Here is a 14,180-nt window from a genome sequence, read left to right as displayed (position 1 = left end):
CATGATGTTTGAAGCAAAAAGTTTCTCACTGGGGTTGTTAAAATGATCATGTAGTAAATAATTTTTTTAACAAGAAGGTATAACATTGAAGTAGATTAATTTCTCTTTTTCCTTAATATGAATCAATTGCTAAAAATCTGGTTACAAATGAGTTGCTGTAGGACCTAATTCTCATAGATAACCATTGGATTTGGAGGAGAATGTATTTGTCATCTTAGAGCTAAGTTCATTAGTAGTCTCTCATAATTATATTAATGTCTAATGAGCTTCTTATCGAAGACAAAGAACACTTTGAGAGCAAGGAGCATTTAGGTGCAGATAAACTTTGATTTCCAGTATACTCGAATCATCGTATTCTGTAATTGTTCCAATGCCAGTCAAAGCAGAGATTGGTTCCTCAGTTTCCGACAGAGGATTCTGTGCCTTGGTTATTAGGAGGAGACAGTTCTTACCCAGCCACTCCAAGAAATAAGTGAAGCTCTGCTGATTAGCAGGATGTGGTAGAAGTAAATAAGAAAATCTGAGTCCCTGTTGATATGGACCTTCCCAATTCTTGTGTTAAAGAGAAATCTGTTAAGCTCAGTTGAGTATCACCTGATGAGCTGCAGTCCAGCTGCAAGTTTGTTCGTGCTCCCTCTGTGTCTGCCGTGAATTCCTCCCTCCCTTCTTCAGTAGCTGTTACACTCTGTGTTGGGCAGTTGCCCTAAGTGTGAAGGAACCAAGTGTGTCTGGAGGAGCCTCAGTCTGCTTTGAAAGGGGCAAAGGCTTTAGGCTCATTTTAAACCTTTCTGGAAAGGACAAGAATGTCTTCAAATCAGAGGAGAGAAAAATTTACATCACTATTGGGCCCTTTAAATATCAGAATAAGCCAAGGTAGGCACAGGTCCTTGCCAGCCAGTTTGTTGCTCCTTCGATTTGTTTTGGTTTTTTTCAACCTAAGCACAAAAAGAAATCACTGGGGGTTTTTCATAATTTACTTTTATGGAGTTTATTTTTCAATTCTTTTTCACTGGCCCATTGCTGTAATATTGAGGTTGCAAATTATTAAATAGGAGAATAATTCTATGTTATTTATTTTGAAAGCTAAAAGCAAATAAATCTAAGAATAGGGGGAAAAGAGTCTTTATCAGTAATCTCATTAGCAGTCATAGGAATACCAGGGCAGCTATTGCTTCATATAATTTTAAAAAAATATTTGCCTTTAAGCTCTCCTGTGTTCTGACTGGTTTTCAAATTGATTAAAGGAGATTAATTTTTTAAAAGATACTTAAAACAGTGTTTTAGTAGGGTCTTCCTTTATTACTCCTGTCATATTCAATCTACTTGATTAAAAATCAAGTTTCAAGATGAGTACGATATAAGAAATTCTTATGTGTGTTCACTGCCTAAAGACTGGGGTATCTTTGTTTGGGGTTTTAGTTGCATGTAGTCGTTGCTGTTACAGTTGTGGGCATTTGGCATGAATCTGTCATACGAACTAGTATGATTCACTTATCTTTCAGTTCGATTCTTTTCCTCATTTTGCCTGCTGTCGGTGTGTGTGTCTGTTTCCTCCCGGCCGGGATGGTGCAGCTGGTTGTGTTTGTTGTGTCCCCGGGCAGGTCAGCCGTTCCTCAATCCCGATGGCACTCCGGTCGTGTACAACCCTCCCCTGCCTCAGCAGCCTGTTCGGAGCCAAGTGCCTGGAGCCGCACCTCCGCCAGCCCTGCCCAGCCCCGGCCAGCACCAGCCCGCAGCAAACGCCGTCCTCTCACAGGTGCACTTGTCAAACACGTGCTCGGGACAGCCCTGGGAACGGGGGCACGGGGCTGGGGATCCTGCGCTGGATGTGAACAACAGTCACACAGGGAAGGGTAAACTGGGCTTTTTCCCTCCCAGCCCTCAGAACTATCAGCTCTGCTCGTATCTGAGCGTGGTAGGCAGCCTTTTCTTAAAAATACTGAGGAATTTTAGTAGGAAAATGTTAACCAGAACAAAAGGTTCTGCCTCCATCCCTAATCGCACTGTAGAGTTACCCAGGCATTAACAGCAATACAGTTGGCAGCTGGGAAGAGAGTTAATCCAACTGGAACCTTGGGTTTCTTGTCTCTGGGCTGTTTCTCAGCCAGATGAGTTCCTGGGCTGTACAGCACAAGCAGGAGTCATGGCACAGGAGGAGTAGCTCAGGACTGGTACAGCATGAACATCTCATGAGTAGCACTTCAGCCTGTTCTGCTCACAAAACCACACACATGAGTACAGGATGTATTTTATCCTCGTCCTGTACAAGAGTTTAGTCAAATAGGCCAGATTAAATACTGCCCCAGCCCTAGAAGGAGAAGAAAAGTAAAATGTATGGGCAGGAGAAGGGAGAGTTCTCCTTCTCCACAGCAGCTATTTCAGGCACCAAGGTACTGGCTGTAGTCTCCTGTGGTGTTTTCAGATGGTTCTTAAATTTTATCAAGAGGTTATTTATAGAACTTCATCTAAACCTTTTACCTTTGTTTGTTTTCCCTGTTTAAATCTGTTCAGATAGTGGGTATGCCATAGTAGAGCCGGTCTGTTTTGAAAAACGTCTCATTTGTACTTCTTGTTCACAGAAGTGTGTATGTAATATTGCCATTTTCTTCACAAATTCTGTACTAATTCTCTGATTGCCTTCTCAATAGATGCTGGAATTAAACCTGCTTGAAATATTATGAGCAATGATAACTATCTAGAGAAAACATTTTAGTACTGTTGAGTAAATGAAAGTAGTATGTTTGAATCCATGGTTAGTATTAAGTTCATTCTGACTTTAGATGCTTTGAAAGAGCTTGCGTCTAAAATGCGTGTGGAGTTTTTAGTTTCTCTGAAGGTAACAGTAAATGTTAAATAAAGCAATTTGCTGACATAGCTAATATAATGTATAACAAAGCAATGGATGTCTTTGGGAGACTCAGATATTCAGAGTTACATCTGGTTTAATTCTATGCAGTCTCAAGCTTAAGAAAAAAGTATCCATTCTGTTTCTGAGAGTGGAGCGAGTTGCTCTTGTGGCGCACAGTTGCTTTTCTCTTTTACAAAAGATTGTTTTCACTTCCCTTGCTCTGGTGTTAACCTTGTTCATAACCCTGTTATTTCTGCAGCCTCTGCGGGCTCTGCAGCCCTCCTCCCAGCCTGTCCAGTACTCTGCAGTGTCGTACCCACCCCCGCTCCTGCCAGCCTCCTCTGCACAGCAATACTCTGTGGTATTACACTTCTCTTCTCTGCTGGCTGCTGAGCTTTGCCTGGCTCTCTGGGTGCTGTGTGATAGCAGGGTACTGACTGGCTCTCAAGCACAGTGACACAGCCCCTGAGTGCCCGAGGTGGGAACGTGTCATGGTCAGCAGGAATATGTGCAATTAAGGCTATATATCTATAGAGCTCTATATTTTGAGATACATTATTTCCTTTTCCTTTTGTAACGGGAGTTTTTCAGTGCTCTTCCATTAGCCAGTCAGTACCTTTGTATGTCTCTGGATTAACCTCTTTCCGTTGTTTCTTATTGTTTCCTTGTCTGCTCACTCTTCTTCTGAACCTTAATACATTCTGAGGGATCAGGTGCTCTGATTTTTTCTGGTTACCTTTTTGTAGCCTTTTTGGTAGAATTTTCAACACTCTCACTTCTCTAGTATGTATTGTTTCGTAAGTAGAAGCTGGAAATAAAATACCTTAGCTATCAAAAAATGGGAAAAAGGAAGAAAAGCCACACGAAGTAAAAACTGAAGCTTAGTAAAGGAGAGTTAATATCCAAGGGAGAATCTGAACTAGAGTCCAGGTCCAAGTCTGCTCTGATTCTCTACTGAGTGCACATTGGTGTTGGGTTTATGTGGCAGGGTTTTGGAACAGGGAGCTGCAGGGACGGCTTTGGGAGAAGAGTCTGGGAGCTGCCCCACGTTGGACAGAGCCCATTTCAGCAGCTGCAGGGCTGACATGCACAGCCCGAGCTGGGTCACTCATTCACACTGGAGCACCTCTGAATGTGCTTGGGAAAGGCTGTGAGGGACAGGAGGGACAAACAACTCTGCAGCTATCGAGGCAGAGGGAGGAAAGCAGGGAGGTGCTCCAGGTACAGAGCAGAGCCTGCAGCCTGGGGAGGGGATTCTTGAGAAGCACATTGTCCCTGTGAAGCCCATGAAGGATTACGGTGGAGTAAATATCCATCCTGCAGCCCTTGGAGCACCCCACAGGTGCTCTGAAGGAAGCTGGAGCCTTCAGGAGCAGGTTTTCTGGTAGGACTCACATGAGGACTTCAGCCCTTGGGGAGAACCCACATTGAAGAGGTTTGTGAAGGATGGTATCCCATATGTGGGGCCCCATGCTGGAGCAGAAGAGTGAGGAGGAAGAAGCAGTAGAGACATGACTGGGAACCAGTCACAAGCCCCATTCTCCATCCCTTGTGATATTTGGAGGAGGAGGTAGAAGATTTGGGAGTGAAATTGAGTCTGGGAAGAAGCAGTGGGGTTGAGGGAAGCTGGTTTTAGTTTTGTTTTTATTTCTTACTATCCCACTCTGTTATTAATTGGCATAAATAAATTTAATCTTCCTGTAGTGGTAATTGGTAAATGCTTTTCCTGTCCTTTTCTTGACCCATAAGCCTTTCATCACATTTTCTCCCCCTGTATTGCTAAGGATGAGAGGAAGGATGGAGTGACTTGGAGGGCACAGAGGAGCCAGCCAAGGTTAACTCACCACAGTTGTACGATAGCTAATTTTCAACATTAAACAGAAATGTCTTACAACAGATAACAGTTTTAGCTGAATTCAATAGGGATGTTGCTTCTGTAGTTAACTGAGAGTTTGAACAGGTGCTAAAGCAGAGAAGGAAACTCCTTGCTGTTTGTAGTAACTTCAGAGCATTCAGGAAATGGGTTCCAGTACTGAGTGCTCTGGGAGTTTCAAAAATTTATTCCTGCAGATGGTAATTTATGTAACATAATGAAAAGGACTGATGGGTCTTGGATTGCAATCCAAGTGTAACACCTCTGTAGTTGGCACCAGGAGAGTGCTTTCTCCATTTATTGGGAATGCCATGTTCCAGGGCTGAATCCTGCCTGTACATACCTGTCACTGCAGGACAAAGCAACCAGGTCAGATTTCACTTACACTGGCAGTGTAACAAAATCAGGGTGCTGTGGCTTGGCTTTATCCTTCAGACGCATTTAGAGCTGAGATAAACTCACATGCAGTATCTCCTCTTCAAACTCAGGATTTGGAAAGGCAGAATGTAAAATCCAATGCAAAAAATCATTATAGTTGCATTTAAGAAGGCACCATTAAGGAACAAAATACCAAAGTCAGATTATTATCTAATGAAAATAAGGCTTTTAAAGACATACTCAATATATACTTAAGGTATACTAAATTAAGTTTTAGGTGCAAATTCATATTTCTGGCAGTAATTAATAATATCTTTAGCCTGGAAACTAAAAAGAATCATAACATCATAAAATGTGAATGAAGCTAATCAGTAAAAGATGGAGCTTGCACTTACTTTTTCTTGATTAATTCCTGTCTTCAGGATGATCTAAGACCAAGTGGTTTTGAAATAATTTTAATGTTCCTGCATGTTTGGAGAGTCCACTTTCAAAGTATGAACCAAATCTTCCTGTTTAGCAAAAAAAAAAGCAATACTGGTTAGTGATCGCTTCTAATTTCCAGGATGTTGCTAATTTGATGCTGAATTGCTTTTGAAGAAAAGAAGTTTGGGGTTACAGTAACAGAAGGTCCAGATTCCACAGTACCCCTGCAGTGCTCAGTGCAATCAGTGGCATCCTTTCAGATGTTAATAAAACACAGATAGAGGCTAACCACTGGAACACATTTCTGCTGCGGTTACTTGGTTTCAGATGAAAAGATAATTAATCTTTGCATGTAGGATAGTAAGTCAGAGCAACGTACCTTTTAACTCAGGATTAGAACCTCATTATGTTAAACTCTTAAAACCAAAACTTGACTTCAGCAATCCTAATGCATCCTGCTACTTTAACTGGGGTTAGATGTTTTCACTCACGTTTCGGACTCCAGTCAGAAAATGCTAGTGACAAATTCGGAACTTGCTTTTTGACAAATGAATTCTCACAGTAAGCAGATAAAGGCAAATGTAATCCAAAAGGCAAAGTATTTGCAGTGAAAAGCGTGAAGTCTGAACACGGATGTTCTCTCCTGCTGTCAGCCCTGAAGATAATTTGCTACTGTTCCATATCCTTTGCTGTTCTTTGGCTGCTGTTGCTGCTGCCCAGTAACGTGAGACGTGCTGTCTGAAACTTACTGGGGTGTTTGGCATTTGCAAACGTAGTTTCTCCCGTTTTTTCCCTGCAGCAAGACAACCTGGGATCGCAGTTCAGCCACCTGAGCCTGGCGCGGCAGCCCCCGGCCGAGGGCTCCGAGCCGGGCCCGGCGCTGTTCCAGCCCGGCGTGGTGCTGCAGCCCCCGCAGCAGCCCGGCTACATCCTCAGCGCCGCGCCCGCCGCAGCGCCCGCGCCGCAGCCCGGCCCGGCCTTCTCGGGCCCCGGGCACGCCGTGGGGCTCCCGCAGCAGGGGTTTGTGCAGCAGCCCGTGCCACAGGTACCCAAGGCTGGGGGGAACTGGCCCCGCTCTTCTCCTCGGGACCTTTTCATACGGTCTGGGGCTTGCTGCGGAACCGCAGCTCCGCTTTTGTTCTGGGCTTGGGGGCTTTCCTGGGCATGCGTTTTGGGATGAATGACTTCAGTTTACTTGAGGAGCAACGGTCACAAAGGTTTTCCTATTTACTTACAGCTGGTAAAACTCATGTTCTGCATAGTTTTGTTGTCTCTCGAATGCCTCTTGGTGGAAATTGGAGATTGTTGCTTTGACGAGGAAAGTAGAGCAATTGGCTGTTACAGAGGGCATTTATGTAGTATAAGGGGGTTTTGAATCGCTGAACTGCTTAACCTCCTTTGCACCTTTTAATAAATCTTGCATCTTTGTTTTCTGGGTTTTGCATTTAGATGCCTGCCTTGTCTAAAGCTGCGTGCAGGTGGTGACCCTGTGCTTGTTCTTTGCAGATGCCACCCTGTTACTGTACCCCCAGCCAGTTCCCGCACTCCAGCCAGCAGTACCGCCCCGTGTCGGTGCATTACAGCGCGCAGCAGAGCCAGGCCCTGCCGCAGCCTGGCCAGCAGACAGGTTTGTTCAACTCCTTCAGCACTTCTTACAACACTTGGGGTGGGTGTTCTGCTCTTTCATTGTAGACTTACTTTGCACTAAAAGTTCAAATAAAGTAGAGGATCAAATGTAGAGTACAAAGTGTAACTTGTGCATGAAACTCGGGATTCAATCCATTCCTTTGAGTGGCTCATGCTGTAAATTTAATTATAGGCTTTTTAAAATTTAAAGCTAATAATTTTAAAAATTTGTAACTTAGCAACTAATAACTTGATTAACTTGCAAAGTAAGATAAACTAGTAGTTTTAAATGATATAACATTAAAGAGATGTACCTTAACTGAAAGTTCTAAGGTAAAGATCCTAATCTTCGAAGCTGTGGCATGAAAAGAGTGCTGTGCAGAAGATATGATGATAGTGTTTTACTCTGTCTTTCTGTCCTAAGATTCAAGGTGTCAGGGTATTGGATGGAATATATCATGAGACTTTATGTGGTTACCTATTTTAGTAAATAAGGACTTTTCAACTGTACCTTTCTTTGCATGTTAGCAAGTTTCGTTTTCATCTCCTTCCTTTCTTCTTGTCTTTTTTTTCTTTACAGATTTTAACTGTAGGCTACCATTAATCTTTACTTCTAAATATTGTTACGACTTCTTCAATAAGATTTGTATTCCTGAAACAAATTTACTTCTCAATAATACCTTGACTCATGGTCAAAACTTTCAGAAGTAACTAGTGATGTTTGGAGGCAGAGATCCTTAAAGACCAGGCTTTTATACCAGCTCATAGTTGAATACATAACATCCTCCTTCAGGAGGCTCTTTTTAATTCCATCCCCTGCTATGTGTTGCTGTACTGGAAGAGGATGGAAGATCAGCTTTTACAAACATTAACTGGATTTATTTATGTCCTATGAAGCACTGTGTAAGAGGGCTGGCTCCTCTTCTGCACTTCTAGGAAGTGCTCCAGTAGTAGCAACACTTGATGGAGTTATTCAGGGTTCAGTTCACAAAGATTTTTTTCAAAGAAAAATAAATCATTTGGTTTTGCAGCTTGTGTTATCCACTGGTGTTAGAGATGTGTTACCCAACTGCATTACACAACCTGCTTTCCTTGCTCAGAATTTTTAATACCTAGACTACTTAATAGCAAAAAGTCTGAGGCTCAAGGGAATTATTTCCCACTGTGAGGACACACTGTGTGAGTAGCACACAAACTCCCCAACTCAGAGAACTCGGTGTACATTTGTACCCAAACAAACCAGTCTCAATTGGAAAGCATGGGGTAATAAGGGGCAAAGGGATGAACTGGTTGCTGTTAGGTAAGTTCCTTTCTTGTATGTTTTTAGCTCTATATTTTAACTGAATTTCACTGCCTGTGGGTGAAAAGTGGCAGCAGGTAAACTCCCTCTCAGTCCTAGGAGAAATAAAATCAGCAAGCTGTGCAGACAGTTGCTCTACTGCTTTGATCATGTCCCCTGTACCTGCGCTCTGACATTGGGGGGTCATGTTTAGGTAGTACGGGGATGGTCCAGCCGATAATTCTATTCAGTGTTTGGTTACTTGGTGTTTGCCAGCACTAACTGGAGAAAGAAGGATCTTAACAGAAACTGCCTAAGTAGCGTTTAACTGAAAATCTCCAAACTGCTCTTCAGCCATTGCTGGTTCTCATTTAATGCTTTATAGGCAAATTTGGGTCTGCATTTTAGAAATGGATGGTTCCATGTCTTGTTATCTGTTCTGGAAACACCTCATAAGATGGTATCTTTGAAAATTCTCTCCCTTGTAATTTATTTTACACTGCTGATATTTGTATTAATTTGAAATAAAGCTACACCTGAAGTGGTTGATGCTTGTTAGCAATGTGTGGTTTTGAGCCAAAGGCACCACGTTACTTGGCTCATACAGCAAAGTGCCTGGGCAAAAATGAGAGTTACAAATCTTGCATTACATAAAATCCATGGGGTTTGTTCATCTCAGAAAGTGGTTACTGACTATGAAATAACTTTGCAAACACAAATTCAGATAAAAGATGACAGCTTCTGAGAGCATGGCAACTGGAGCCACTTCTGGTCTAATGTTGAGGAGTGGCCTGACTTTATTGATGAGCTGTTGGATTCGGGGCCGTAACACTGTCTGAGAGGTTTACATTTCTCACAGTGAACCGGTCTCTTTTTCAGCTGCTTCCTGGCTTCCTTTTTAAAGGGGTTTCAGGTAAAATATTTTGGGGAGTTCACTTTCAATAAAAATGCTTTAATTGCCCAAAAGATGTTGGGAGAAGAAAATTCTCCTTAAGAAAAAAAGCCTTTCTGAATGCCATGTTAATGTGAGCCCAGTTACCACGAGACCTAACTACAGGTTGTTTAAAAATCCAGTCTGAACATCAGCTGCAGTTCAACTGGCTTCTGCTTCACAAGCCAGGGATAAAACTACTCCAGTTGTAACAGTAGCTGTAGTTGTAATAGTCATAACCAAGCTCATCAACTCCCAGCTCATTAACCAAGTGGTTGTACTTGCTTTTCTGTTCTTCAATAAACACTGTTTCTCACTCCTAATGCATTATTCAGAAAATGTTTTTCTGTATTCTGAGAGTTAACTCTTCTTATATTAACTGTGATTTCTTTTCAGTTATGCAAATATTAAGAAACCTGCTCCTTTTTTTACCTCCAGTTTCAGAGTATTTCTGTGTTAATGGGACAATCTGCTGTGGCAGGTGTGGGATTTGTGCTGAGTGCTGCATTTCTGTTAGCCCACTCTATGCAGAGGTGAATTTGCAGCTAAAAATAGAGCATTCTTTGGAACGCTCTGGGAAGCCTTCGTGGCAGCCAATCTGTATTGTTCCAGTTCCCTCTGCTTGCAGAATTGATTGTGTCTGTCTCTGCAAGTGCCAGAAAAGGCTGCAGAGCTACTCTTGGGTCCATTGCAATTTCTGGGACATGAGGGGTTCAGAGTGCAGGAGCACTGATTGGGTCTGTCACACCACAACTTCCCATTCTGCTGCTTTTTAGGGGCCACAGATCATTTTATAACAAAGTATGTTAAAGCATTTTGTATCTTACAGATATGAAGGGCATTTTTTGCACAGTTCAAACTTAAATTATTAAAAATTCTAAGCACTAATCCTACTTTCAAGCATGTATTGTTCTGAAGTTTTGTCTAGTCCTCTGAAAATATTTATAGTGTTGTGTGTTTCTAATGAATAGCTGTCTTGGTTTTAACAAACTGAACCTTCTTCCCTTTAATTTTCTGAAGCAATATTTGATTATATTAACAGTCTTCTTTTAGTGTTCATTGTTGCAGTTTCTATAGGGAGCCTGCTGAGGCTGTTAGTGCACAATGTTCATTGTTACCCTGTGTGGATGAAATCAATGAACATCGGTGGCTGCTGCTCACAAAAAGGTGTCTTATGTTAACTGAATTACTTTCAGAATAGACCAAGCCTTTTTTTAGCACAGTTTAAAGAAAGCCCAAGTGAGTTTTTGCAGCTAAATTTGCTCTGTTAAAGTTCCTTGCCAAGGTAGGGAGCACGGGGAGTGTCAAGGTCAGTGGGCTGTGAATGTGTCCATCTCAAACACACTCTTCTTGCCGTCAGTGCATCTTGACAAGCCCAGTTTTGTTATTCTGGAGGGATAACTGGCTTTGTCTCAGAAACACTGACTGTGCTGGGGTTTTGCTGACGTGGTAAGTAGTGCACACCTGTATGATAGAACATGAGAGAAAAAGAACTTGTGTTCTGCATGTGTTTGGATCGTGGTAGCAGTTACCTGCTAAATGCTTTTTAGTAAAAGAGGAAAGGGGGAGTTTAGGTTGGACTTTATAATTGCACAGATTTCCTCTTTGGCACTCTTGCTTGGGGTGTTTTGGCTTGGGTTTTGGGGCGGGGTGGGGTTTTTTAGGCATTTTTTGAAAAATACAAGATGATACCAGTTTAAGCAATAATAAATTGTTTTAGAGACACGAGGGGTAAATATGAAAATCTCTCTCTGTATCCCTAAGATAACTTTGAATATAAAACATCTTCCACTATGTACCAAAATGGCTTGAACTTGGAAGATTTTTCTCGGTCCCCAGTTGGTTTTAGCATTACGGATTTCAGAAGAAATTGTCCCTTTTTTGCACACATGCCTTATGCAAATTTTCCTGACGTCTGATTTAGTTTTGAATTGCAGTCAAGATGCTGTAACCCCTGGGGCACCTGAGGTCCAAGCTGAATTTTGCATATGTAGAATTTTCCAACCGAAGTACCTGGAATGGCCTCGTTCACAATACCAGACAATGAATTGGGTTTGATCCTGTCTAGCATGCTTTGTTCAAGTGCTTCCAGCTTTCACCTGTCAAATCCAGGTGTTAATGCATGTGAGCCACAGTGGAAATGAACAGTGCACGCATGTGGGAGCAGCATTGCAAACAGTATGGATAATATTTCATGCTGAATCCAAATGAGTAAACCTGTTAATTTCAGTGGTGGCTTCTTTTTATATGCATGGTAAGTTCAACTGTTGTGAAGCTGCCAGATTAAACAAGCCCTTGGAAAATGCTACACGTGTATTTTCGCATAGGCAGCTATGCTTAAAATGTGTTCATTATTTCAAAATAAGATTTAAATGTATAATTTCAGGTTACCAGATTTTGCCCAACCAGCAGCAAAACTACCAGGGTTTAGTTGGAGTTCAGCAGTCTCAGAATCAAAATCTAGTCAGTGGCCAACACAACAACATTGGGAATCAGATTCAAGGTGTGATTGTTCCATATCCCTCAGTGCCATCTTATCAGGTGGGTGATGTATTTGTAACTTTCCAGTGACTCTTCTGTGGGTTTGAGGGTTGGTTTTCTTTTAAGTCCTTTGCTTTATGGTAGAAAAGCTTCAAGCCGGTGTCAAAGGTGACTTTGGGGACAAATGAAAGATACAAACCCACAACTGAAGTGAGAAGAAAGTGTCACAAGCGCACAAGTTCTAGTCCTGTTGAAAGCCAAGTGCTGTGTCCATTGCAGTTCAGAGGGTGGGGAAGAAAAGCTTGGGAGGTTTCCTTCCCACCACCCCACTTCCTAATGTAGAGAAAATATCTTGGTAATTCGTGGAGTCCCTTGGAGCCAACATTTCCATTTGGGGTGGAAAAAGATTTAAAGATTTTTTTTTTTTAATACAGCATTGTTATTTTAGGTACTGTTATCACAATTCTTCTGGATTTAGAGAACTCTGGGAGATCTTTCCATTTCTGGGGTTGTTTTTAAATTCTTGTATCAAGTGGGCAATGGTCAGGAGGCAGAAACATTGCAGGAGAAGATCTGACTGTGTGGCCCGTTGCAGGTTTCGGTGCCTCAAGGTTCCCAGGCAGTGCCCCAGCAGACATATCAGCAGCCTGTTTTAATTCCCAGTCAGTCCAGCCAAGGCCTGCCCACCACAGGAATGCCAGTCTACTACAGTGTCATCCCATCAGGTCAACAGAACAATCTAAGGTGAGTTTAACTGAGACTTCATTTCTCAGCAGCTGGCCTTAATGGCTTGTAAGAACTGACAGGATCTGCTTTTAGTACTGCAGATATTCAAACTGTTATTTTAAAGACAGACTTACAGGCACTCTGTCTATTCTTGCTCTCATGCAATTAAGTGAAACAAGCAGCACTGCTTTAGCTGTGACACACTTGTTGGACTGGAAAACATTGTCTCCACAGCACCCTCAGCTATATCTTTACTGCAGTTCCACCTCTTAAATTTTCTGCATTCTGTTTCTTGCCCGTGAAATACCAGTGTGCTCAGCAGCTCAGATGATACTGCTTTCTGCAGTAATATTTAAGATGACTATCCATATTCCCTGGTTTTGTTAAAGATATTACATTAATAATGTGTAGAGGAAAAAGAGTTTGAATCCCAGAAAAAGACTGATTCCTTTTTTGAAACTTTGTATAGAAAAGGTTTAGCTTAATTTGTATTGTAGATGAGGCCTGCTGGCACCAAGCTGGCTGTGAAACAAGTACAGAAACTTGGCTTTTGTTTGATAAATAACCTTTTTTCTTTTCTTTTCTTTTGCCTACCTTGGTAGCAGCAAATTGGTCTGCATGTACGGCCCTCCCTGAATACACATCTGTGTCCCCAAAGCAGTCTATTTGAGAAGAGATAGGCACGTACCTAGGAGAATTCATTAGGATTAAGGCTTGTTACAAATCTTTCTTTCTCGAGTTTTTTTTGAACTTACAAATGTGCAGCATTTAAAAATACCTGGGAGCTTTTAAACAAGCAGCAACAGTTTGAAGCTTGTTCATCCTTTTGAGAGTGCAGACTTCAGTAGTATTTGTGTCATCGCCACATGGTTTCCTCTACTTAAATCTGAATTCCTGCTCTTTGTATCTGAAGGGGTTTTAATCCTTTTCTATAGTTATTATATTTGAGATTCAGTGAAGTTACAGGTAGGCATAATTCCAGACGTTTCTTGAATTAAGTTTGGCTGCTTGATCTTTTGTGTAATTTAGAATGTCCTTCTCATTTATTAGGAATTCAGAGCAAACTAGCAATGACAGCATCTTGCTTTCATCAGAGTTATGCTGCAGCACTCGAACAAGGAAAGCAGAATGCTGTTCTGCAGGAGCTGAGTGTCAAACCTGCAGGTCACTGCTGAAAACTAGAATCAGTAGGCAGATCAGAAGCTGTGTGAGAGCATCTGTGTTAGTTTTCACTTGGTTTTGTCTGCTTTAATGGAAGGGAATCTTTAAATTAAAATTATATAAGTGACCTATGGGACAAAGGGTGGAACAAACTTTTGACAACACAGGTAAAAATAGTAGGTCCAAGAGGATTAAACCTACTTTTTTTTTTTTTTCCCCCCCACACACAATTTGAAGGGATTGTTTTATTCTCAGAATGTTTATCTGTTAGCACAGGATTCTATAGGTACTGTTCTGATTATGGTGCACCAAGCTGATGTTCTGGCTGAGCATTAGTGGTATAATAGAATCTTTGTCTGTTACATGGTTTTCCCCTGATCACCCTGAAAAACCACCTGGCATAAATAAACTGTTAAAGTTATCCTTTTCCTCCATTTTGCAAAAGCTGAAGGGT

At 41.8% G+C, this 14,180-nt stretch overlaps 1 protein-coding gene across 6 annotated transcripts in view; it reads left to right on the top strand.

Annotated features, from left to right (window-relative positions):
- R3HDM1 (R3H domain containing 1) overlaps window positions 1–14,180 on the top strand; it is a 78,843-nt gene that overhangs the window by 54,636 nt on the left and 10,027 nt on the right. For 4 of the 6 annotated variants that reach the window (XM_040070425.1, XM_040070428.2, XM_040070426.2 and 1 more), the window contains exons 16-21: window positions 1,602–1,756; window positions 3,108–3,209; window positions 6,322–6,567; window positions 7,029–7,149; window positions 11,745–11,899; window positions 12,435–12,583. In XM_040070425.1, the coding sequence (XP_039926359.1) occupies window positions 1,602–1,756; window positions 3,108–3,209; window positions 6,322–6,567; window positions 7,029–7,149; window positions 11,745–11,899; window positions 12,435–12,583 (928 nt within the window). The remainder of the gene's footprint in view (window positions 1–1,601; window positions 1,757–3,107; window positions 3,210–6,321; window positions 6,568–7,028; window positions 7,150–11,744; window positions 11,900–12,434; window positions 12,584–14,180) is intronic. The other 2 variants (XM_058421420.1, XM_058421422.1) reach the window with 1 other exon arrangement.

The sequence above is a fragment of the Hirundo rustica genome, chromosome 7, assembly GCF_015227805.2.
Source record: "Hirundo rustica isolate bHirRus1 chromosome 7, bHirRus1.pri.v3, whole genome shotgun sequence".
NCBI lineage: Eukaryota > Metazoa > Chordata > Aves > Passeriformes > Hirundinidae > Hirundo > Hirundo rustica.
Note: the sequence above shows the minus strand (reverse complement) of the source record. Positions and strands in the feature narration are given on the sequence as shown.